The sequence below is a fragment of the Erpetoichthys calabaricus genome, chromosome 1, assembly GCF_900747795.2.
Source record: "Erpetoichthys calabaricus chromosome 1, fErpCal1.3, whole genome shotgun sequence".
In the NCBI taxonomy this organism is placed as follows: Eukaryota; Metazoa; Chordata; class Cladistia; order Polypteriformes; family Polypteridae; genus Erpetoichthys; species Erpetoichthys calabaricus.
This window is the reverse complement of record NC_041394.2, coordinates 280,184,472-280,211,786: the sequence shown is the minus strand read 5'-3', so window position 1 is coordinate 280,211,786 and position 27,315 is coordinate 280,184,472. Positions and strand designations below refer to the sequence as shown.

The window sequence follows — 27,315 nt, the reverse complement described above, 5'->3', positions numbered from 1 at the left end:
CAAAAGTGGTCCAAGGAAGGACATCTGTCATGGGCGACCAAGGCTCATTGATGCATGTGAGGAGCAAAGGCTAGTCTGTCTGGTCTGATCCTACAGAAGAACTACTGTAGCATAAATTGCTGAAAAATGTAATACTGGCTGTGATATAAAGTTGTCAGAACACACAGTACATCCCAACTTGAAGTGTAAGGGGTTGCGTAGCTGCAGACTGGTCAAAGTGCCCATGCAGACTACTGCACACCACTGAAAGTGCACAAATTGGGCACGTGAGTGTCAGAACTGGAAAATGGACAAATGGAAGAAGGTGGCCTGGACTGATGACTAACATTTTCTTTTAGATCATGTGCATGGCAGGATGCACTATGGGAAGAAGGCAAGCTGGTGGAGGCAGTGTGATGCTCTGGGCAACGTTCTGCTCAGAAACCTTACGTCCTGGCATTCATGTGAAAGTTACTTTGATATGTGCCACCAATCTAAAGATAGTTGCAGATCACACACACCCCTTCATGACAGCTTTATGTATTGATGGCAGTGACCTTTTTCAGCAGGATAATATGCCCTGCCTGACACACTGCAAGGATTGTTCAGGAGTTTGAGGAACATAATAAAGAATTCAAAGTGTTGACTCCAAAGTCCCCATATCGCTATTCAATTGAGCATCTGTAGAATGTGCTAGAAAAACAAGTCTGATCCATGGAGACCCCACCTGACAACTTACTGGACCTAAAGGATGCTGTTAACATCTTTGCGCAAGATACCACAGACACCTTCAGTGTTCTTGTGGAGTCCATGCCTTGATGGGTCAGAACTGTTTTGGTGGCACGATGGTGACCTACACAATACTAGGCAGGAGGTTTTAATGTTGTGGCTGATCGATGTATTTAAGTCAAGTGTACCTGGAACATTGACAAATGGAAACAGGAACCTTAAAATTTCCTCCACAGATTTTAAGATTTTTTAATTGACTTCAGGGATCAGTTAATCAAAATTAATTGCAACAGACAGATTGCAACTCCTTTTACAATCTATATTAATTAATATATTGTGTTTATACAATTTTAGTTACTGTATACATTTCGAATCAAGCTTTGCAAAATATGTCTTTCCAGTAGTGAACATACTCTGCAGCTGAGGCATCCATCCATTCATGCATTGAAGTAAAGTCAATTTAAAATTGCAAATCATTTTAAAAGCTGTCAGCAGGTAGCATCACTGCCTTTAACTCCAGTGGATGAGCCTTTCAGGTGGTGTTTGTATAAATGGCCTTTTTTTGCTCAGGTGGCACTGCTCACACAGCTTATCACTTCTGGGCTCCCTGGATGGAAACTCGGGTCCACATCATGTATGGAGTGTGGGAAGCAGCCATCACATCTACCTGAGTCAAAAGAGAATTCAGCAAGCACAGATCACTAATTGGGCTCTCACTGTGAGGGTGTAACTTCTTCTCATTAATCTTGTTCCATTCCATCCTTTCTACATTTACTTGTTTCTACAGTCCAAAAACATTCTTTTAGGTATACTGGTGGTGTTATATTGGTCCATAGTAAATCTGTGTGTGCGTGTCTATGAAAAGTTCGAGACAGTGGAGAAGTATCCAGTGCAGAATCCTGTTGATACCAATGTAGGCTGCAATTCTTCTGACAGTGTACTTGATAAATGGAATCAGAAAACAGAAGGATTGCGGGTTCTCTGTTTTAATGTGTTCTTGAGTAAATGCAAAAATCAGATTAGCCAGCAGGTGTCACCAAAGGATAACAGAATAACATTTTGTTACAGTTGTATTCTTCATTTACATTTTCTGTAATGGGGACTATTTTTCCTGAAAGCTAAGAAATTTCATTCTCATTTTCAGTCTTTGACCAGAAGAATAACTATTTTTAATTCTTTGGTTGCTTTATAATTTAACAAGATGAAAATATCCACTGTTAAAACAATTTCTGTCTCACACCTCCAGAATCCTGGGATCAAATCACAGCCTGCATATTGCCAGTATGGAGTCTTCCCTACTCTAATGCCTTCTGCTCCCACATCAAAAAGATGTGCATATTAGGTTAACTAGAAACTCTCAACTGACCCAGTGTGAATGTATGTGTCCATGAGTGTGCCCTGCTATTTACAGGAGTATCATCAAGGATTGGTTCCTTACCTTGTGCAAAATGGTTCAAGATCCTACAAACCTCAATCTGATGAAGTGAGTATGATAACAGTGGAAGACTGGATGAATGGACAGTTGGGTGTAGCCATGCAAAAAAATATTTATTCAAAAGCAAATGGGTTTAATACCCACCACAAATCATGAGGAAAAAAGAAAAGAATGGGAAATAATTTCCTAAACTATTTTCAATGTATTCATAAAGAGGCAGAAATAAGTTTATAACTTGTTTTATTTTCAGTTCTAAATTTCAATGCCTGCTGATTCAGACGTTCGTTAATGTCTATAACCAGTTACATATAACATAATGGATCGTCTGGCAAGGAACAACGACAGTAGAATGGCCAGTCAGAAGCCATTTCTATGAAAGGAAATGCCTCCAGTTTCTAAATGTTGTGGCGGGCGACTGGGGGCGGTACCCAGCCGGGAAGCCTGGAAGGACCGGGAGAGGGACTACGCCTCCTCCGGACCACGAGAGGGCAGCCGCCCTAGTTGGTATGGGGACCACGGGAACAGAGTATGGAAGCTCAACCCTATAGGGGCCTGTGGTCACCACCAGGGGGCGCCCAAATGCCTATGAAGCCCTGGACATCAGGAAAACCAGGGACACCCGGTGTGCTTCTGGGTGCTCGTGCGGCACTTCCGTCACACCAGGCAGTGCTGCAGGAAGCTCATCAGGAAGAACCTGGAGCACTACCAGGTGGACTTAAAAGGGGCCGCCTCTCTCCATTCGTCAGCTGGAGTTGGGTGGAAGAGAACAGAGCTCGGAGGAGAGGAGAGGAGTGGCGGTGAAGGAAGGCAAGAAACTGAAGAGGCCTGGACTGACGGTGTGTGGTGCAGGGACACCAGGTTGTGTGCGAGTATTGTAAATAGTTGAAAATGTACAATAAACGTGTGTGTGTGTGTTTGAACCATCGGTGCCTGCCTGTCTGTGTTGAGGCTGGTCTCCACAATGTGTAGTTTCAAATACTTTTTCTACCAGTGAATATAGAATCAATGTTTTCAATGAAGACATAAATAAGTAAAACATTTTGTGTGTTATTGGTATAATCAATTTATCAATTATGATAGGGACTCATTAAAATCTAGTTATCTGTGCTATATCTATGAGGTGAAACTAACCAGAAGTTAAAAGGTAAATTTTAAAAATGTTAAAATTCATACTTCGATGGCATACTGCACTGGTACCCAAGCCTGAGAGCTCATGGACTTTTAATAAGAATGTTCTTAAACTTATCTAAGCTTTTCGTCGTACCCTTACTCTGTTTCTAACAGCATGATAAATCTATTAATCAATTTTCAACTCTGCTTATTCCATTATAGGCTGAAAGAGTGCTAGAGCTTATTCTGAAATCATTAAGTATGAGGCAAAAACCAAACCTGAAAGGGTTTACTCACACACACACACTCACCAATAACAACTTTTGACTCTAGTACTCTAAACTGCACATCTTTGGAATATGAATGGAAGCCAGAGTAAAGATAGACAAAAAAGTCACTAGGACACAGTGAAAAGGCCACAATACGAAGTCAAGTGTCTTGATCTATAAAGCACCAGTGCTGATCCCTGTTGCCACCATGTCATCCCTATGGTATAGCGGGTCCAGAGCTCACGTCAAGAGGCCAGTTTTAAATAAATAATCGCTGCACTTGCAGCTTAGCGAGGGGGCATGGTGGTTGAATGGCTGAAGCTGTTCCTGAGGAGTTCATGATGTGGGAGTTTCTCACCCTAGTGTACATGTGAGAAACGGCCCGCATCCGTAATTGTACCCAGGAACTGCTGATTACTACAGCTGCCACGTCCTCTTCATAAATAGAAGCGCAAGGCGGCTACAAAGAAGAGAAAGAAGAAAGAAAAAAGGAAGGAAAAAAAAGACGGAGGTTGCAGGAACCAGCAAGCAGCATGGAGAGAGAGAGAGAGAGAGAGAGAGAGAGAGAGAGAGAGAGAGAGAGAGAGAGAGAGAGAGAGCGAGAGAGAGAGCAAGTGCAGGCTCGCAGGCAGGCAGCTGGACAGTGAGCCCCAGCAGGGGTGTTTGGCCGACACTAGGTGGGGCAGAAGGAAGTGGTTGCTCCAGCTGAGCGATCATGGAGCTGGAGTGACCAGAGAAGAATGGCGGCTGGCCGCGTAAGGCCAAGAAGGCAGCAGGAGTCAGGAGACTTGGATGTAGAAGCCCTAACTTGAGCGTCCTGGCCATTGGGTTTAAAGCCAAGTCTCGATTGGGAGAGCAGAACCAAAGCCAGGGATCGGGGAGCCTCCAGATCAGTCATGTGGAGAGAAGGCCAGCTGCAGAAGGGCGACTCTCCTGTTGCGTGGCCCAAATGGGAGAAGCAGGAGAACCGCCAGGTAAAAGAAGCACCAGGCTTTGTGTTGTTTTTAAGAGTCTGCTTCCAGCATTGTTTTAACCTCGTTTTAAAGGGTTGTTTTTTTGTATTTATTGAATTTTTAACCTCCACAATAATACCTGTTTTTTATGGATTATTTATTTAATGACTTTGGAGGCACTGCACTTTATTTATTTTGAATACTTTGTTTTTGTTGATTGTTTTTAATAAAAGCACTTGACACCTTTTTACACCATCCTCTTGCTCTATTTGTTATGCCTCACTGTCAAGCTCATCGGTAACATTACCGACGGTGATGGGTTCAAGGGCTCCCAAAAAGTAAGATGGGAGCGTGGAGAACCCGCATCATCACAATCCCAAATGATATATGACTAAAGGTACAGTAATTACCAAACTCTCAAAACAGGAGAAGATAAAGAGAAAGCAGCCTTTAACTCCCTTTTCATGTTATTCATGCTAGTTTGTTCTCCCACCTGGTTAACATGGAGAACCCTTGAAAGCAAAAGCTTATTCACACAGCATGGCATTTTCAAAATTTTTTTACTGACAAAATCTAGAAATCATACAACCTAAACCAATATGATAAAAAGTTAGACTAATGTTCTCTTTCCATACTTTTTTGTAAACATTATCATTGTAATATTCTCCATGGTCTTCTTGTGCAGGATTGGGAGCAATGCTAACTAAGTAAATTAAAGTTATAAAGTTATTACCTGTTGGAAACAATTGCAGGAGACAAATTCCTAACAGAAAACAGGCAACTAAAATCCTGGCCTGAAACTGATTTTGTCTGCCAATAATGGATTGCTATTTTTTAGGCAGTCAATCTGCAAGTGAAATGGTGATTCCTGTTGTAGTGCTCATAAGCAGTGCTCATTTCAGATTTTCCATTGGAAATGTCTCTATTATAATAACTCTGCCAATTTATTTACTCCATATTACCTAATAAGTATCTCTTAATGCACTTTCACCAAGAGGGACATTGTCCTCAAGCCACATATGGGATTGATAAATGTTCCTAAATTCAAGCTGGCATGCTGTTTTAACCAAAAGTTTGGAAACTAGGTTAGAGTGTAACCCACAGGAAAAGGACAAAACTAACTAGTCAGTTGACACAGAAGTTATGTTTAAATCCCAAAGACAAGTTAAGATTGGGAGATAAAACTGAACTTTCAAACCCTGAAATTTTGTTTATTTTGTTACATAAGACCAAACAAAAATTACTGCAATAAAATGCATATACATTATGTACACTCTGTGGCCACGTTATTTGGCCCACCTTTCTTTTACTGTACACAGACTTCCTCCACAAAAATTCAGTCATGTTTCTGCACCTCAGAGTATACTGTATATAACATACAAAAATGGTCAAGAGGATTAGTTAGCATGAGAACTAGTTGATTTTGATTGTGATAAGGTTTTAACAGCTGCCCTGCTGGGATTATATGCCCAGCAGTCTCTAAAATGTATGATAGACCTGCTGCAATGAGAGCCAGTTCTAGGGGTAAAAACATCTTGCTAATGAAGGGTCAGTGAGAAGTGGGTAGACTCATTCAACGGTATAGAAAAGCCCCAAATATTATAATAACAGTTTTTTTTTTTACATCTGTGGTGTTCATAAGGGCATATAAAAGCACAACATGTATAGCACTGGAGTGGATGAGCTTCAGCATTTCAAAACCAAGACAGATTCCACCCATAGTAGCTAAAATGACAAAGATCAGGTTGAAGTGGGCACATTATCATCAAAACTGGAGAACTGCAAATTGGAAAAATCTTCATTTGGTCTGATAAATTTGGTGTAAACAGCATAAATCTATGTATCGACCCAGCAATGAGTGAATAGTACAGAATGCTAGTGATAGTGTAATGGTATAGCCAATTTTTTTTGACATATGTTGGCCTCCTAATACAAAATCAGTGTCATTTTCAGTGTACCTTAGCACTGTTACAGTATGTGCATCCAGTTATAGGCATATAGGGTCATTATTATCATGTGTATTATTTTAATTTATGTGGCTGAGGTGGAATGGGAGGTTCTCAGCATAAAGGAATAGCTGAAGCGTCTACAGGAACTAAGTGATATTATCTAGCTAGAATATACCAAAACTCCTAAGTAATGCACCCAGAACTGTGTTGAATCCATGCTCTTACAGCTTCAGGCTTGTGTGGAGGCAAACATTGTTTCTTCGTGCTGTAACAACCACCAGCCATTTCTCAAAAGGGTGTCAGAGTCTCCCTTTATTCATCAAGAAAACAGCTTTTCACTATTTAGCCCTATAGAGCCACACTTATTAAACAAATGCAGAGCTAACATGTTACTTTAAAAAACAAAACACTAAACATGAGAAACAGAACAGAAATATTTGAAATAAACACAACAATAAACAAAATGACTCAGGTTGTTTGGATCTATCCTAAAAGCAACAGATGGCCAAGTTGGATCTTTTTTCATTACTATTATGTAATTCTGCTTTTGCCACATAATTCACTTTTTTTGCTCATATACTTAAGATGGAATTAAATTTATATAACAGTAGATTACATTTACACAAAAGACTAATCGTTAGTGTTGTTTTCCTAATGGTGCATCATATTATAATAATATTGGTGATTCTGAAACTACTTTTAAGCTGAAATGCATATCTCTATTGTTGAGTTTATTTAAATTTTTATTTCTGCTTCATTTGTTCATGAATTAGCTCTAGACCTACTGTGTGGAATACATTTGGGTTTATACGGCTTATGTATCACGGGTTGTCAAGGTGTCAGATCTAAGTGCTGGCAATAGTGAACAAGGAAAAAATAGTTTTATGTGATTTAAAATAGATACAGGCCTGAGTGGTCAGTCCCCCAGTATCCATTCTCCAGTCTAGTCTACTTGTGACCACCCATACCTACAGGTTCACCACAATCCAGGCCAGATGCTGGAAAATGTCTTTCCAAAATCTGTTGCTCAGCTCCCAACTTATGCGACTTTGTAATATTATGGGTCTGGGTCCAATACAGAAGGAGTACACTCTGTGATAAATGAAAATACACATCCGAACAGCCAAATCATTCAGTGTGTTCAATTAACAACTGAAAACGTATCTATTTGAAAACAGTGATTCTAAAAATACACATTTAAGCGTTAGATTGACCCTGTAGGGGACTTTACTGTATGGGAGTCAATTGGATTTTTATGATTTTCTGTAGTATCCAGCCTTTCCCACCATGCACCTGAAGGGATCTTTCAGGAACACCAGTTTGCTGTCATGGCTTACAGACATGCTGTTAAATCTTTTAGCACTCTAAATCTGGAGTGAGCATGAGTGTCTGTACTTGAGTGATCTGATCCGAAATGCAGTCTTAGTTTGGTCATTGCATTGTGCTCTCAGGTACCAGTATATACCCCTATTATCCTTGACTTTGACTAGAAAACACATGTTTGAAAATGTGTGAATGAATGGATGGATTGATTAATCAACATACAAATCTCCAATTTAAATCAACATTATTATTATTATTATGAGTAGCTGTAGTAGGAGTAGTAGTATTGTTATATGTGTGTTACAGTGATGTCTTGCAAGATATGGAAGTGGAACACAGGCAGGTGTCATCTCTTGCTCAATATCATACAATAAGTCAGAGGCAGGAATTGGAGCATTAACCACTACACTGTTCTACACTTCACTGCTTACACATCCTGTAAAAATACACTGTTAAACACAGTGTGAGAGAGTGGGCAGACCTGCTGGAATCTTTTAACACAAAAATGTACAAGATGAATGCAATTCACTTTGTTGAAATGGCTGGTTTGTTTAATCAGACCAGAGATAAGACTGTGTTCTAGTAAAATGGCAAACAAGAGTGTTTCAAGGACAGGCAAAGACCGTGTATATTCTGCAAAATTCGAGTAAAGGTTATGTTAGGAAGAGAAGCTGGCAATAAGCTTTTCTGCAAATGTACAACAATTACTGCACAAGCAATTTTTTTTAAGATGGAAATTCTGCAACTTTATGCAAATTGGTAGCCATTATTTTGAATTGATTTTTTAGATGAACACCAGATAATGAATAAATAGATAAACCATATAGTACATAATATAGATACTGTGACTCATAGAAAAATGTACCATGGGCATCTACAAAAAAGATGCACCATGGGCATCTAGAACTGCTTAAATTCCCCTTATCATAGAATGTATCATTCAGAGCTTTGATGATGGTGGTATAAAACATTTCCTCAAGTGCTACTTCATGGCCTCCCGTAAATGCTAGGTTGGATTAAGATCTGGTGTCTGGGATCATCATGGTGTATGGTATACATTGTAATGCTATTCATATCATTCATCAACCCCATATGCTTTATGGAAAAGGGTATTGTTATCATGAAATATTCCACCAACACAAGATTGGAAAAGCTTTCCCAAAGGATAGATATGATATTTAACTTGACCTTGACCTCTAGATAGATAGATAGATAGATAGATAGATAGATAGATAGATACTTTATTAATCCCAAGGGGAAATTCACATCTAGGGTAATCAGAAGACCTTAACACTGCCTGAAAAAAGCACTCTGCTCTGTAGCAGGGACAAAAGAATCATTCACTGTGGAAAATGAACATTTGGACCAGTAGACTGTGTTTGATATGTGACATGCATGTAGTTGCTTGCTTGATAAGAACAATATGAAAAATAACTGCTTGACTGAAAGATTTTTTTTTGTCTGTTTAGTAGCTACTTCTTGTGTTCTTTTTATGAAATTATCAGTAAAAGTGTAACAATGGGTAATAAGGAGTTTCTGCAGAACAATCTGACCTCCCTCTGTGAAATACTTAATAAAATCCCTACTCCCACCTTAAATATTTGCCATTAAATCCACAGTTGCTTGTCTTCTGCTTCTTGCTTCTGTAATTCATATAAGGACATCATCACCCCATACAGTATACCAATGTTATGCCAACTTCAATGCAAACTGCACCATAACTGCTGTTTCACTTGAAACATCAGCAAGCTGAACAGTCTTTCTCTCTCTTTCTGCAACTTCTGCAATGCAATCAATCCTCTTGAGAAGTTGCTTAGATTTCCTCACGCCTTGGTAGCCACTGTAATTAGCAACTAAGTCTGTCCCAGTATTTTTACGCTTGATAATCTGTATCTGTCATTAACTCAAGCATTTGTCAGTTACTGTACTCAACACCTTCTGAAAAATAATGAAACATGGAAACCTTTTAGTACTTCCTTTCACATACCGTATTATGTGTGATGGTACATACTGCTGTGGAAATGTTTAATCACATCACAATTTCCCATACATTATGAGACAAATTACTTCTTTGTTGTAATGGTGCTTTCACTCTCTATTATTTCTGCCATAGGCCATTTAAAAACAGAAAATGTGATCAAATAAGCAAATGAGCAAATTAACTTTACAGTGAGCATTGTTACATGATTCGTTACATCAAAGTTTAATGGTAAATTAATGCTTTATTTTTTGCACTTTTTTCCCAGAAAAGAAGAATGATTAAACAGATTCTTTTAGCTAGCTTAGTTGTTTATTGTTATAGTTAGGTGTCCCTAGTATCTAATGTATATGTTTGTTAAACTAAGGCTACTACTAAATTATATTATCTTAATATTCTCAGGCCTGTTTAATACAATTCATTGTTGTGGGTTGCTAGAGCCTAATCTGGCAATACTGAACACATCATAGGAACCATCCTTAAACAGAGTACATCACAAGATTTCACTGATGCACACACACATAGAGCCAATATAAAATCACCAATCTCCTACTGTACATGTCTTAATGGATTTGGGAAGACACAGGGAGAACATGTTGGCTAAGCACAGAGAATGATTGGATGTGGGATCTGAACTTCAGATGAACTAAGGCCGTGTTCACACTTATGTGTTTACATGGAATATTTCCGCATATTCATAATGCAGGTAATCGACAGAACAGCAGTGACAGTCTGCATATTTTCTGTGTGAAAGTGCACCAAAAGGTACTAATGCATACATCAACAGGAAAATTCACTTTTGCTGTTTTCTAGCTACTGCCCTTTCCTCTTTACTGATTCATACAGATGAGGCTAAGTACATGCACACCCTCATCCAAAATTTTTTGTGTCTCTGATGCATCTTTAGGATTACAATAGCTATAATTGCCAACATAACTGGTAAAGTGGGCACTGTACTACCAGAACACCATAAAACACATCTTACTGCTGTACACACTGTAATTTTTGCATTTGACAGGAAATGTCTACAGAAATTTTAAATTTAGAAAATTTTAATGATGGGTAAAGCGATGCAGAAAAAAATGCACAAAGGCTCAAGAACCTAAATGTTTTAAAAATCCACACATTGAAAATATGTCTTCATTCACTAGTATCTCTGCATAAGAACATGTGTAAATAATTGTTGTATTGTACTTAGTTATGTGATATAGCAATGACTGCACTTTATTTACAACAACACAATGTTCATTACTGTCTTGTGATTAAGTGCATGTGTCATTTAGTTGGTTGAATTCATTTTTGTAATTATTTAAAATTTGTATGCAATGCTTAACACAATGGCAATATACTGAAAAAATGATGACATACTGTATCTCGTTTATGCTAGCAACCTTTTAAATTTACTTAATATGCAATCTTTACAGCAACAATATTTCCAAAAATGTAACACCAATTCTCAATTACTTACCATTACTAGGCGTCTCCTAGTAAGTGTTATATTTGTTAAGTGGAACATGTCAGACCACATTTCTCTTTTCAAGCATGCATTTCTTTTCAGTTTGTCTTGCTCAATATAACTTCTGTGATAGACCCCTGGGGATATCGTCAGCACAAGCTGTGCCCAAAGCTAAATCTGAAGACTTAATTACCCCTTTAACACCAACACTCCGTAAGCTGTCACATGTGGACACTACAGTAGCCATTCATGAATCCCACAATTACCACTAATCTTAATTAAGAACAAAAGCTGGGCTATGTATATACCTAAGGTTGGGCAGCTGTGCCTTCCTCACCTTTACAGTGAGAGTTCAGCTGTAAACAGTGTAACAGAGGCCTCGGTCATATGAGGTCAACAGGACAACATCTGCAGGTTGTCTGTCTGTTGTTGGATGTCACCAAGCCTCAATTGTGTTTTGATATTCTGTCTTTGCAATATCAGTAATAGCAGGGGAACATGTCACACCATTGGCTGTGTCTTACATCTTCTTTAAATAGATTTGATTTACTGCCAAGAATACAAACACAACCCCACTCAGTAATGAAATGACACTTCGCAATGATATGGCAACCCCATACTTTTCCAGCACTTCCTACAAGATGACATATGAGGAAAAAACATGGTAGCATTCATGCAAATTTGATACTTAACCAATTTTCCATCTGTGCCCCCATGTTCTTGTTGAATAATTTATGTTAAAGTAACAGCCTGGGATCTGCTGTACTAACACTTCAATCATGTCACCTCTTAGTCTCAATTTGCTTAAACTGACAGGGTTCAACTCTTTTCATCTTTTCTCATTGCTCATGTCTTGCAGTCCTGGAATCAGCCGAGTTGCTCTTCTCTCGAATCTCTGGCCATTGCTATGTCTTTTTGATATTATGGAAATCAAAACTGGACACATTTTCAAAACTGTGATGTATAGTTTACCAATATCCTGTCTTGATTTGTTAGAGACACGTCTTACTATGTAAACTAACATCCTATTAGCCCACGTTTATACACTGTGAGGATGTGAATAATGACAAGTCCATTGTTTTCTCAGTCACTCTCATATGGTGTATGTTCAAGTTTCATACCTAGAATTCAAATCTAATATATATATTAGAAAGAGATCCTTTAACAGCACCTAATTCACTAATCCTCTCACCATAACACTATGCTTCCAGTGTTTTAAGACAATTTTGCACCCATCTATATTGTGTGTCTTGAAATCCCATTTGTTTTATTTTGACTACATGCTTCTCATGTGAAACTTAATAAAAAGCTTTCTGAAAATACTGATAAATAATTTATGCATCACTCATCATCCATCCATTATCCAACCCGCTATATCCTAACTACAGGGTCACAGGGGTCTGCTGGAGCCAATCCCAGCCAACACAGGGCGCAAGGCAGGAAACAAACCCCGGGCAGGGCACCAGCCCACCACAGGGCACACACAAACACACACCCACACACCAAGCACACACTAGGGACAATTTCGAATCGCTAATGCACCTAACCTGCATGTCTGGACTGTGGGAGGAAACTGGAGCACCCGGAGGAAAACCACGCAGACACGGGGAGAACATACAAACTCCACACAGGGAGGACCCGGGAAGCAAACCTGGGTCTCCTAACTGCGAGACGGCAGTGCTACCCACTGTGCCACCGTGCACTCATCATATATTTTTTTATTTCCTCACAGAATTCTAGCATATTACTGAAACACAACTTTCCTCATCTGAACCCATGTTGAGTGTTTTCTAATACTCCTGGGCCTGTATTTATCAAGTGTATCACTCCTAAGCAGTGACAGTTTGTAATGTGGGCACGTCTCTTTCCAAATATTTAAAAAACTCTACTTAAATTAATTAGTTAATGCAAAATAATCATGAAATAAATGTATTTGCACAACATGCTAGCGCCAACGAATGTCAATATCCATTAAAAATTGGTTCTGACTTGTTATTTGTTTAATTTCTGTGTGAATACCTATATTTACTGAATGAAGGACACTGACAAAATGAGAGCATATGTAAGTCCTTGATCTTTTGGCAACTAGGGGACCTGACGGTGCCCTTTAATTTGTTGCTTTCAGACTTTTCTGAGGATGCAGTTCTCTGTGTCCCACACACTCCCACATTTATTGACAACAAATTAGTACTGTTTTAGGTTTTTTTTAATATAATGTAATTGGACAATTGTCAATACACTTTTTCATGTTCACGTCAATGATTCACAGTTCACATCTGCCATTAATGTAACTACAGATGAGCAAGTGCAGCTTTAGGGAGATGGCAACTTCAAGTGAAACTTGAAACTACTTCTTTAAAGAAACACCTGTTCATAAATTGTTCACTTCAAGAAAAAAAGAAGATAAAGGAGCTTGGACCGAACTGACCTGACTTAAGAATTCAGCAGCAGGAAAGTGATCGAGGATGAACTTACTGGCTAATTGGATGTGGTGTAAGTAATGCCTTTTTTGACATTTCCTGTTTGGTGTTTCAAATTGTCGGTGCTGAAGCATTATGAACAATAACAAGGGTACAAGACTGAAAAATTCTGAAAAATGCAAGCAGTATGAAAGTAGCCACTGTCATCTAGACCAGTGTTTTTCCACCAGTGTCCCGTGGCACAGTGGTGTGTCATGACAGCTAAATATGTGTGTCATGGAAATAACAATGTAGAGCACTTGGGTCTGAACCTGAGAGGGACAACCTCCTTGAGTGGTCGAGACCTGTCTGAGGAGGACAGGACTATCTGGAGGAGCTGGCATTAAAGCAGCTCTGTCACCGCTATGTTGCACAGCACTTTGAAAACTTCAGACACATTTCCAATCTGCTAGACTCCATCTGCTTGTGTGTGTCTCCCAGAACCAGTGGACAGTGGGCAAATGAGTTGCCTCTGAGACAGAGAGGGGCAGGCCAAGGGTCGAAGCAGCTGGGAGAGGCCAGCAAAGTGCTCACTGAGTGCTGTGTTTGTGAACACTGATCTAGGAGCTGCTTTTTAATGGCTTCTTTGGTAGTCCCACCCCTTCGGGCAGTTCAGTATATGTATAAGATATATACTGTACTGTATGTGTTTGTGGTTAGTAAGATAGTGATGTGACTTGGAATGTTTTTAGTTACTAAAAGTGTGCCACCAAAGAAAAAATGTTGGGAAACACTGTAGACAATAGCACAAGGCTACATTTTTTGGCAGGCTTAGTGAAATGACACAATATAATCAGGAAGTAATTGAGAAATGTTCACGCCTGAAGGAAATGAAGGCAAAATTTATATTCAGGGAAATATAGGTATCTTGATTGTAAAGGCAGAATTAGAATTAGGTTGGACTTGTCCTGTGATTGTACTACAAGACAGGTTGGGGGAGCGAGCTGTGTTTTAAGATGTGGGGGTCTGTGGATCTAACAATGTGAATTTGTACCCAGGTGACGTAAGCCTGGCAAACTTGCATTGGACTGGGCAGGCTGATAACAAGTGTAGAATAAAATTAAGGTGGAAATGACTCTGTGGATGTGGTAAATGATAAACTGGGATGCAAGACTTGAGAAAAATTAGAGGACTAGTGATTGTATGATGTGGATTACACTGGAATACAGTGGAAATAGCCAAGGACTCTATAAGCTGAGGCAGAATAAGATTTGGATTGGATTTATGCTACAGATTTGTTTTAGGACAGATGGAATTCCACATCATTGGAAGGTTACGGAGGTGGGGTGTGAACATAATGGTGTGGGTTTTGGTAGAATGGGGAACTGGGCACATTGGCAGAGGATTGGACAATTTAGAGACAGGTGTAGTATAAAATTTGGATGGCAGGAGCACCTGGTCTTTTCTACATCTATAGGGCAAGTTATGGGAACAATAAGGTAACTATGGATGTAATGGACTAAAGTTTTAGAGCACAGTAGAAATTGATATGTCCTATGGGTCTGGTACTAGACACACCGAAATGTGCATTGACACTATGATGAGGACCACGAGAGCATGTGGAGTGACCAGATACATAGATATGAAAGGCAACAGATAGATAGATAGATAGATAGATAGATAGATAGATAGATAGATAGATAGATAGATAGATAGATAGATAGATAGATAGATAGATAGATAGATAGATAGATAGATAGATAGATAGATAGATAGATAGATAGATAGGAATCAATTACAAGTATATTAAAAACATGAACAGGAGACTGTCACGATACACTGTCTAGGGTCAGTGTCCACTAGTAGTTCATAGCTGAATGGCATTCAAAGTACCCCAAAACTCAGGTAAAGTACAAAGTCTCTTGAAATCAAAGTCATCAATGTTTATTGCAAGGAAAATCGTAAACCAGGATTTGGTGAGATAAAGGTAAAAATCCACAAAACAAAATGTAACAATTCAGCAAAACTAGATAGTCACATCTAACAAACATCCATCCATCCATTTTCCAACCCGCTGAATCCGAACACAGGGTCACGGGGGTCTGCTGGAGCCAATCCCAGCCAACACAGGGCACAAGGCAGGGAACCAATCCTGGGCAGGGTGCCAACCCACCGCAGGACACACACAAACACACCCACACACCAAGCACACACTAGGGCCAATTTAGAATCGCCAATCCACCTAACCAGCATGTCTTTGGACTGTGGGAGGAAACCCACGCAGACACGGGGAGAATATGCAAACTCCACGCAGAGAGGACCCGGGAAGTGAACCCAGGTCCCCAGGTCTCCCAACTGCGAGGCAGCAGCACTACCCACTGCGCCTCCGTGCCGCCCTCTAACAAACATGATGAATTCAATAAATTATGTGAAAACATTCATGAATAGTACTTATAGGCAAGGGCTCATAAAATGCACAGTCTAAAGCTGGCAAAAAGAAAAATGGTAGAAAGAAAAAGGTCAAATAACTGGTCCAATGGCTCTGTAGCAGCCAAAACCTATCTCTCCCGAAGTGCTGAAGCTCTCCCCGAAAACTAGGAAACTCACTGGTTTAAAAAGATTGAAATAATACCTTTAAGAAAACCTACAGCATGGGGGAAAAATGAACCTTTGCAATACATACAATAACAACACCTATTCTCAACACTTCCATCCCTATTAATGGCACTGAGGCCTTTTAAGTATTTCCTACCCACTCGCCTAAAGGCAGTGGGCTCCTACCATTCAGAGGGGGTACACCACCTTATCCTCACTTTATTCCTACATCTAAACTCTTAAACAATAACAAGATATAAAATACATGAACAAGTGGAGTATAATTACTACCATCCCCGCACTGTGACTGCTTTCCCCCTTTCCCGTTTCATTCCTCCTGATTGTTGTGAAATCAGCTGCCTGCTGGCTTTTAGCAGCATAAAGGGAATACGCAGCCAAGCGTGCGCAGAATGAAAACTGCCCGTCAAATGACCACTAACACAGATAGTCCACTCAAGAAGAGGACTCCACCAAGCTGCTAAGTGAAGGCATTATCTAAAATCAAAAATCTAATATTTACCAAAATGATGTTCTAACATTAAGTGTCTTATGGGGATTCATTTAACTTTACAAATCTTTCAGCACTGCACCTGTCAAGTCTTTACTGTATTATATTTGGCTAAATAGTGGGTGCTGCTGGTTCTTCCAGATCCCTGCACTGACAAAAGACCCAGTGGCAATTTTACTACTGTCACAGAGACCAAGAGGTCAGAAAGAGAAGGGAAAAGTAGCTAAAGGTTTATCAAAGTCTAAGCCAGTCTCAAGTTCACAACATGGCTTGCCACAGACTGAGCTGGAAGAGACAGGTGAAGGAATGAATCAGCCAGGACCTCACAATGCAGCATCTGCTCCAGCCAGCAGTGAATGTGGGAGCGAAGCTGTGAGTGAGGCTGGCAATAAGAACTCGCTGATCTCATGCAGTATATTGGAGCTGCACATGGCCTCTTTATCCCTGCTGTCAACTACTAACAACATCCCCTGTGAGTTAACAGCATCAACTCTCTAACTACAAAACTCTGCCTTTGGAGAATGGAGAAAATGGAAATGAGCTGGCTGAGCTGAAGTTATTGAATATCGCACTCAGGGTAAAAATAAATGATGTAAAAGAGGATATAAAGGAAGATATAAAGAAGGATATAGCGCAAATGCACAACAGAACAGACAGTCTGGTTCAGAAAAGACCAGGAGGTACATTTAAGCTATTACTTTGATGTAAACTTAAAAAAAGTCTAGCAACAATTGACAAAAAAATACTGGAAAATATTAACAATATTAAGGAAAAATCAGACTACTTGGTGCTCACTTGGAAGAAGTTAAGCAAATGTTTACAACTCATATTGAAGAAGTAGAATAAGTGACATCCTCCATTGACAAAAAAGTATTTGCTGTAGAATCCGAATGCACAGAGTGATAAATTAGCTGCGTCTGAAGATAGATATACAACATCAGAATCAAAGGACTTCATGAAAACTATGAAAGTCCAAATACAGTGAAATTCATAGATTAACTATTTTCCAAAATAATAGGAGAGGACCTTAAATCATAAACTGAGATCTCTGCAGTGTATCACATATGTGCATCAAATGCCTCAAAACATAGAAGTCTGATTATCTGATTCTACAAACTAAGGGTTTAAAAAATTTGATGTCACTTCCCAGACAGAAAGAGGAGATTACATTTGAAAATAACTGTTTTTGTACTTTCCCAGATTTCTCTCCTTCAACACTTGCTAACCCAGCTGCATTCTACAGCATTAAACAGTGCTTACGCAAAGCTGAAATCAGATTTAGGCTCTTGTTTCCAGCCAAAATGAAAGTATTATTGCCGATGGATAATTCTATATCCTTAGTTCTCCCAAAGAAGCAGAAAATGAGCCAAAAGTCTGATTCCAATATCCTTTAAAATATGAACATGAGTCATATAGTGTCTTGGTCTGGTCAGGTCAGGTTGGGGAACAGGCACTGGTACAGCACGTTGCCACACCCACCACACAACGAAACAGTTTGGGATCCTGGTTGGCAAAAATCCAGACTGACACGCAGTCCAGTCCCACCCCATCTATCTGCCACAGCCAAGTGTTACATGAGCATCCCATTGTCCAGCCATGTTTAATATACTTACCCATGAAATTTAACACACCAGAGATGTTGTTAACTATGGATGCAGAAACAGCCTTTGACAGAGCTGAATGGACTACCTATTCATCACATTGCACAAATTTGGGCTTGGCCCAAATATATGTGCATGGATAAAATTACTTGATAACAGTCCAGAACCCTTTGTGCATATTAACAACATGATCTCAAACTACTTCAGACTAGAATGTGGCACTCAGCAAGGGTGCCCTCTATGAGCATTGCTTTTTGCAATCACCATTGAGCCATTGACCATTCATTTTCAAAATGTATTAGAGACAAAGGTGATTGGAGAAGGACTTGAACAGAAAATATCACTATATGCAGATGATATGGTACAGTATATATCAATCCTACAAACATCCTTATCAACAGTCCTTTATGCACTAACAGAATTTCAAAAGATATCTGGCCTCAAAATCGATTTGAATAAAAAGTGTGTTTTTTTCAGGGCACATAATACTAGACTGGACATCTGTCAGTTTATTTTATCAAAACAGATTAGATATCTAGGCATAAACATCACAAGTAAACATAAAGACCTTTTGCACAACAATCTTGCTATCAGCTTGGAAAGAAATTAACCAAGATGTGAACAAATGATCTACCCTCCATCTCACATTAGCAGGGAGAATCAATACTGTCAAGATGAACATCCTTCCAAGCTTCTTTTTCTGTTTCAGAGAATCCCTATACACATTAACAAATCATTCTTTAAGAAATTAGACAAAAGTATATTTCTGGAATTCACACTCAAAAGGTGACTCTACAAAGACCTAAAACAGAGGGTGGCATTGCACTACCTAACTTTCAGTTTTATTATGTATGTGTATGTATGTGAATTTGTATGTGAATAAGTATGTGAATGTCCCCTTGGGATTAATAAAGTATCTATCTATCTATCTATCTATCTATCTATCTATCTATCTATCTATCTATCTATCTATCTATCTATCTATCTATCTATCTATCTATCTATCTATCTATCTATCTATTACTAGGTGGCAAATATACAAGCTATAAAGTTCTGGAAATTGACACAAACTGATAAATATACACAAGCCTGGTTTGCAATAGTAATGCTGTACTTCTTTATATGTCCTGCTTTGTGCCCCAGTAAATACTAATTATTGTCAATATACCAATAACCCAATTGTCCATCAATCACTCAGAATAAGGAACCAATACAGGATGCACTTCAAGGCAAAGAAGCTTCTAACTGTTGCACCTCTACATGATAATCACATTTTTCAACTGTCTCAGTCCTTCACAGTATTTAATCTTTGGAAAATGTTAGGGATTAAAGCACTTAGAGAACTGTATATAGATAATGTTTTTGCATCATATGAACAATTATACTTCAAATTTATCTTCCTGGCATCATAATTGTTATACTTTTTTGAAAATAGAAATGTTGCTATAAAGAACGTACCCAATTTTCCACAACTCCCACCCATTTCAATTCCAGAAGAAATACTGATCAGTATTGAAGACTCAGACAGCATCTCAATAACATCTTAAAGGTAAAGACGTTAACTTCTTTAAGATGTTAACATCTTAAAGATGCTAGGGAACATTGGGGAAAGGACCTTCTACTTAATATCTCGGAGAGAGAGTGGAAGGCAGCCATGCATAGAATACAAACTAGCTCCACATGCACAAAGCATTCAATCATTCAACTTAAAATATTTAATCAATCACATCTATCTTGTTTAAAATTGTCCAAGATATTCCTTGATGGACTTAAAATAAAGAAGGACAACTTGATTGTAATTTCCTTTACCACACTACTAGCACGTACTGTAGACTTATCTTGCTTAACTGGAAGAATCCCAACCCACCTTTTATAAATCAGTGGGTAACTGATTCTGTACTATTTAAAATTGGAAAAAATCTAATTCTCGCTTAGAGGGTATGTTCAAAACTTTTTTTTTTTTAAACATGGCAAGATCTAATTAATAAAATAATAGGAATAATAAAATTTTAGAATAAACAAAATTAGCATTTATATTCTCCCTTCCCTGTTATTCTATTTTTTTTTTTCTTTTTTAATTTTTGCCCATGCTGTTGGCTCTCCTCTTTCTCAGCTGGGGGTTAAATTCTGTTTTGTTAAGTTCAGCTTGATTGTGTGGAATGTAATTTATCTCCAATAAAATTATAAAAAAAAAGTAGGACTAGGATAAGAATTTGTCCTGCCTCAGAGAATGACATGGGAAGTATTGATGAAGCGTCCTAGTCTTACTCCCATCTAGGATTAAGAGTTCACTTTTGAGAATGAATGCCATCACGGTTTTACAGCAGCACAAGCCACAAAGCAGTACTTATGATGACATTTTGTAAATTCCTTGGAAATCATGATGGCGCTTTGTAGTTTTCTGGTTCTAATACTAAGGCTTTATCACAAAGATGATAATAATAATAATATTAAAAGAAGCAGAAGAAGAAGGAATACATAGTAAGTTAGGAAATTGTGCTAAGCTACACATAAGTGTTGCCACTTTCCAACAGTATTATAAATAATACTGTAAAAGCACCAAGATGGAAAGACTGAGAAACACACACCGAATGAGAGTAAATCTCGATAACAGGCATGTTTATTTAATAATGAATGATTCACAACCGTACTTTCAGAAGAATTACCTTCCCACTGTTATGGCCACGGGAAGCATATGTAAAATAACAGTTATACTGAAACTAGCTATGGCTATAAGTCAAATTCACCATTCCAATGTACCGTGATGTGCCTTGCTAATATCTCCCCTTATCTTCTGTGTGGCTCTATTTATCCAATGCCTCAGGAGTCTGCACATGCCTTCTTGAACCATCCCAGGCTTGTAATCTGTAACATAAATGTTACAGGGGTTTGTGGAATGCCATCCTGCCCTGCATGTTTTCAGAGTAATGATCTGACCTTACAATACAATCTGCATCTGTGACCACATGTGTGTTGAACTTGTGATCCTGCTCATCTACACTTGGGGTAATAATCTTTATGTGTGTGTTGATTTGCATGTACCCTGCTTTAACATTGCTTCATGTAGAGTGGTGGAGAAATGTATAAATCTGTATATTACCTATTGCAAGGGCGTTCAAATATTGGTGCATAATTCGAGAAATAGTTGGTTGTGTCATATCCAAATCATCAATATTGCAAAGCTGCATCTTACAGGTAACATTACCAGCAGCTTCATTTCAGCAAACAGTGAATGGCTTCTCCACTTAGATGAAGCAATTATGTAATATATTTGTTATGAATATTACTCATTTCTATTAGATTTGTATCTTTTTATGAGTTGTCCAGCATTTCCAAAGCATTTTATGTGTGTGCTGATCTTTGCCTGAATGCCATCTTTGGGGAGCTCCTAGCAGGTTAGTACAGCTCACAAGCTCACCCAAATCCTTGTGAAGTTAAGAAGAGTTTCCCAAATTAAGAAAACTGATAAAATGCTTTTACTCCTACTCCCTATTGTCAGTCCAGATTTGTGTCACTCAGTTGCATCAGATAGTTTTCCTACTCTGAGGTGCTTGATACAGATCGTGTTCTTGACAGGTGTTGCTCAATCTTTTCCTTAATAATTGCTTACATTAGTTTTCCTATGATGCATGTAAAGCTTAGTGTCCTATAAATAACTCCTCATGTTTTTAATTTAATGAGACCACATTTGCTAGCTTCCAATATTTAGGAATTGGAGCGGTGTGTAATGAAAGTAAGTGGTAATGGTTTATATACAGTATGTAATGACCCTGTAGTTAGGATATAGCAGGTTGGATAATGGATGAATGGATGTAATCACTTACTTACTTAAACTCCCTATTAATACAGGGTATTATGTGGATTTGTTTGATTTTATTCATATTTATCTTAACAGCACTTCTCCCTCTACAATTTCCAAATCATTAACTACCTTCTTAACAGTACCTGTTGCTGTTGGATGTTTACTAACCTCTTTATATGTGAAAACATTAGAAACGAAAGGTCATGAATTAATATATGTCATCACCTTGCAACTGCAGACCTTTTCAGCCATAACGATGGTTATGGACACAGAAATGAATACCATCAGAGGTGTCTGAAAATTCTTTTTTTAAGAAAAAGCAGATGTACCAGGTTTAGTTTAGGGATCATATTTTAGCCAGGTCTCATTCCTGGCTTAAATGTAGTATCATTCATTTTGTTCTTTTTGTTGCAGTTTAGATACAGTATATGCATTGTGTATATTATGTTTTCTGTTTTTTATTTGAGTATTGTTTTGATTAATTATTTATTATTTATGCATTTTCATTTTTAATGGTGTTCATTGTGGTACCTTGTCCCCTTAAGATAGAGTTTCAAGGGGCTGGAAAACCATGACATACAGCTACAGGACTGGCCTCTATCTATAATTACAAGGCAGGTTAGGTCTTCCAGATCACAATTGTGAGTTGTTTGTGGAAGTGTGTTATTTGTGAGCATCTTCTCATTTTTCTATTTCTTATGACTTTTTCATATTCCTTCTTAAGCATTCTGATTTCTAGACTATGGACTATTTATGTTTTGCTCTGGGTTGCCTTTTAGGCACACTACTTTTCCTCTTTTTCTTTGTAAATGTATTTTACTTAGCTAATAAATATTCATGATTTTAAAGAGATAAAAGTTTTTTGTGTTTGTCTATCTGTTAATACTAAGGATTATAAGGATTATTTTGTTGCTGGGCTTTCCCCTTTTATGTCTGTATAGGCTGCAGCCTGCTCAAAGTTTGAGAGGAACCCTATTTTGAACACTAGGCCTGAGCAAGCCTGGGCCTAGATTTTGGGAGGCTGGTATTTGGTGGCAGGATAATCACAGCATTGAGCCATGGTCAATATTTCCCTGCCTTGCTGAGAATAATGGACAATGATCTACCTATTATTCCTGAGTTGTCACACAGCTTACCAGAACCTCTATGAAATTACCATAAAGTGAATATCTATGGCTGGACCAAAAAACTTACTCACTTGCACCTTTACAGTGACCACTGCTGCTGTAGCCTTTTTGGCTTCCTAGTACCTTTTAGTCAAGTCTAGAAACAATGTAGCTAAAATTGAGCAGGTGGCTTCATAATAGCTTCCTTCACTGTTGGTTATTAGAAATGGGTCCTAGGTTAACAACATAACCAGTACCAAGTATTTTATGGCCACAGTTCATTGTAGCTGTCACCATAAGTGAGGACTTGAACTGTCTCCACTCAAATGCCTTGCTCCTGATTTCTCACAATATGTAAGAGAGCTACACCTATTCCAAATAGAAGTTAAGTCTCACAAGAGTACCCAGAGAAAATGCACAGACGGTGATAGGTCTGGGAAATTACATTTTGGGGGTCTATATCCAATCACTGCATCATTGTGCCACTACAAAATTCATATTACAAGCATACAACAGCACACCTACAGTATATTTTAAAATTCCCAAATGCATACTATAGATAGATAGATAGATAGATAGATAGATAGATAGATAGATAGATAGATAGATAGATAGATAGATAGATAGATAGATAGATAGATAGATAGATAGATAGATAGATAGATAGATAGATAGATAGATAGATAGATAGATAGATAGATAGATAGATAGATAGATAGATACTTTATTAATCCCAATGGGAAATTCACATATACAACCAGTCAATCAATGAACCTTTATTGTAAACAGCTACCCATAGCATGCCTCAAAAATTGTTTTACTGAGCACAGTAAACTATAATACAATATTAAATTGTCAAGTTCATGAGAAGTTCTGTTACCTTGAAACTGGCACTACCATGGCTGCATCCTGTGGTACACTTTCCAGACATCTGTTTGTTACAAGCCTACAAAAAGAGCAAAGACGGTCATACAGATCAGCTGCCTGTTTTTATAAATAAGAAGATTCAAAACCTTTAAAAACAATCATTTTTTTCTTTCATATACAGCAGTTAAGAAAATGTCACTAATGACACCCTCACTATTTGCAAATTGGAGAACTTGAGGTACCTGAAAAATATGATTAGGAGCCTTACTCAGAGACATCATTAGTAGTTGGATCTCCAATAATTTCTTAATTGCAATGAGCCAACAATGTCCCATATTATTTATATTACATTGACTAGAGTTTGACATTGTTAATGTTTAATATTCTTTGTTTACATATATTCCTTGGTGACAAGCCACATGGTTTCCTGAATATAAAGACACACACAATATAAGCAAAGAAAATATTACAGAAATGCACCATATTTTCGGCCACTGAAAAAATTTGACAAAAAATATCAAAAAATGTCATATTCAGTATTCAGTCAAATGAGTAAAAACACATAATTTTTTGCCAAATACAGTATGTCACATTGGTTTTGTTGTTCTCCTACACTGGTTGTGGATGACACTTTGAAACACTGCTCCCTACTCTATATGGATACATCACAACAGATGAGCATTCGTTAGTGCATTCTACTGGCATGTTTATAACAATGAACTCTAGCAGAAGTGGCATACTGCAACAAACTGCTATGGTTTTATGAAACAAAATGCAAATGGACAAAAGAACAGACAAAGGATAATTTTACTGGGACAAAGTGAATCAAGATGGAAAGCAAGGCTATTTAAACAAGTTGACTTTAATAAAAAACAGATGTGGATCTGTTGAGCTCAGTGTATACTGTATATTATGTGTGAATTTAAAAGTTACAAATCATTTATTAATGGCTTAGTGCAAGATTTTCAAATTTATAATCAATCCAGGGGAGGTTATTTGACCAAGCTGTTGGCATTTCATCACATACCCACCAATGTAGCTTTAAACTGTTTCTCTCCATTTGCTAACCTGAAGAAAAAGTGTTTGTTGGTTGAAAGACTTATATACTGAATTTACCTTATTTTTTGTGTAAGGTATGACATTTACTGATTGGTTTCAAAGATATTTCTTTGTATTTCTAAGACAAATGTTCCATATGGTGGTGCACTGGTTAGCCCTACTACCTCACAGCTCCATGTTCCTGATTTTGAGCTCAGACCCAATCAAGTTCCACCCTGTTTCGTTCTTCATTCCACAAATGTGCATGTTAGGCTAACTTGTGACAGGCCACGTGTAAGTGAATGCAGGTGCAATCATGACAGTGCCAATAATGGGCCAGCATCCCTTAGAGGGCTGATTCCTGCCATGGCTAAAATGGTCTTAGGCCTCCATGACCCTGTATTAGATTAAGCAGGATTGATAATAGATGAATGTGAAACTACTTTTTATTTCATAATCCTGATGTTTCCGCATACAGTTTATGTAATATCAAAGTCTATCCCAGCAGAATGGTGCACAAAGAGGTGTCCAACACTGTACTATACTACAGCCCTCAAAGGAAACACATTTCCAGAGAGCAAATTTAGATTCATCAAATTAATCTAAAATGAATTTTTGGGATATGAGATGAAACTAGACTATGCACAGAAATCCCAAAATGGTGAATGTTCAGATTCTGCACACAATTGATCAGCAAAGAGATTGACCTCCTTGAACTGTAATCGTTGCATTGGTGAACAATATCATTATGCCTTACTGGGAAATTATGAAATTTCAGTACTGTATGCATGTAGAGAAAAGCCAAGCAAAATGACACCTTTTATTGGCTAACTAAAAAGATTACAATATGCAAGCTTTCGAGGCAACTCAGGCCCCTTCTTCAGGCAAGATGTAATACAGAAACTGAAGTTTTCCTTTGTTTATATACACACTCTAGGACAAGAAACAACATTGGTAAATATTTAAATGAGAGATTTTGAATGTAAAAATTAATAGATTCATTCAGGCTAGGGTTAATTTAACAAGAGAGAAAAGAACAATGTATTGTCAAGATCTCTGGATAAGATAACTGTCCAACAGAGTCTTTTGAAGTTTGCAATAAGTTTTTTCAAAACAATGTGGGTCTGTAGACAGGTTGTCTGTCATTCTGAGCGATGTAAACAATCCTCATATCTGGCCATAAAACTCTTGTCTTTATTCAATTCATGTTGTAAAGTATTACATTTTAGCATGAGTTTAACTTCCCAGTATTTTCTCTCTTGCTGTGTTTTGAAGTTTCCAGGTTCCACATTAAACATGGCCACACAGATGTTCCTGTGGTGGCCCACTTCGACACTGTGAGAAGGACTTTAAAGTCACCGTGCTTATGGGCAACTTCAAAACACAGCAAGAGAGAGAAGAATGGGAAGTTAAACTCATGCTAAAATTTAATAATTTACAACGTGGATTGAATAGAGACAAGAGCTTTATGGCCAGATATGAGGATTGTTTACATCTCTCAGAATGACAGACAACCTGTCTACAGACCCACATTGTTTTGAAAAAACTCATTGCAAACTTCAAAAGACTCTGTTGGACAGTTATCTTATCTAGAGATCTTGACCATACATTGTTATTTTCTCTCTTGTTAAATTAATCCTAGTCTGAATGAATCTATTAATTTTTTACATTTAAAATTTCTCATTTAAAGATTTACCAATGTTGTTTCTTGACCTAGAGTGTGTATATAAACACAGGGAACTCCACTTTCTATATTACATCTTGCCTGAAGAAGGGGCCTGAGTTGCCTGGAAAGCTTGCATATTGTAATCTTTTTAGTTAGCCAATAAAAGGTGTCATTTTGCTTGGCTTTTCTCTACATTCATAATGGCTAACACGGTACAACACCCTAGTAATACTGTATGCACATATGCAGCTGTTTAAAATTATTTATAGACATACTGTATGTATTTGGATGTACTGTAATTGATACATATTTTTGAAAATGACCAAAAGTCATTAGTGTAATTGTAAAGAATATCAGTATTAAAGATTTATTTAATATCACAGGGCAAAAGAATGCCTATGAGCTTGCACCATGGCGGATGTTTCCCGGCTTGCAGACCAACCACAAGCATTACCTGGTAGGTAACCAGCCATGCAATCAGATTGTGATTCAGACTACGAAAACCATGAATATATATATATATATATATATATATATATATTGTGGAACTTG

The 27,315-nt window shown here is 38.0% G+C and overlaps 1 protein-coding gene across 2 annotated transcripts in view; it reads right to left on the bottom strand.

Moving 5' to 3' along the window:
• The window catches only part of bcat1 (branched chain amino-acid transaminase 1, cytosolic), a 142,918-nt gene that overhangs the window by 96,048 nt on the left and 19,555 nt on the right, over positions 1–27,315 (bottom strand). For both annotated transcript variants that reach the window (XM_051930133.1, XM_028815684.2), the window contains exon 2: positions 24,073–24,138. In XM_051930133.1, coding sequence (XP_051786093.1) covers positions 24,073–24,138 — 66 coding nt within the window. The remainder of the gene's footprint in view (positions 1–24,072; positions 24,139–27,315) is intronic.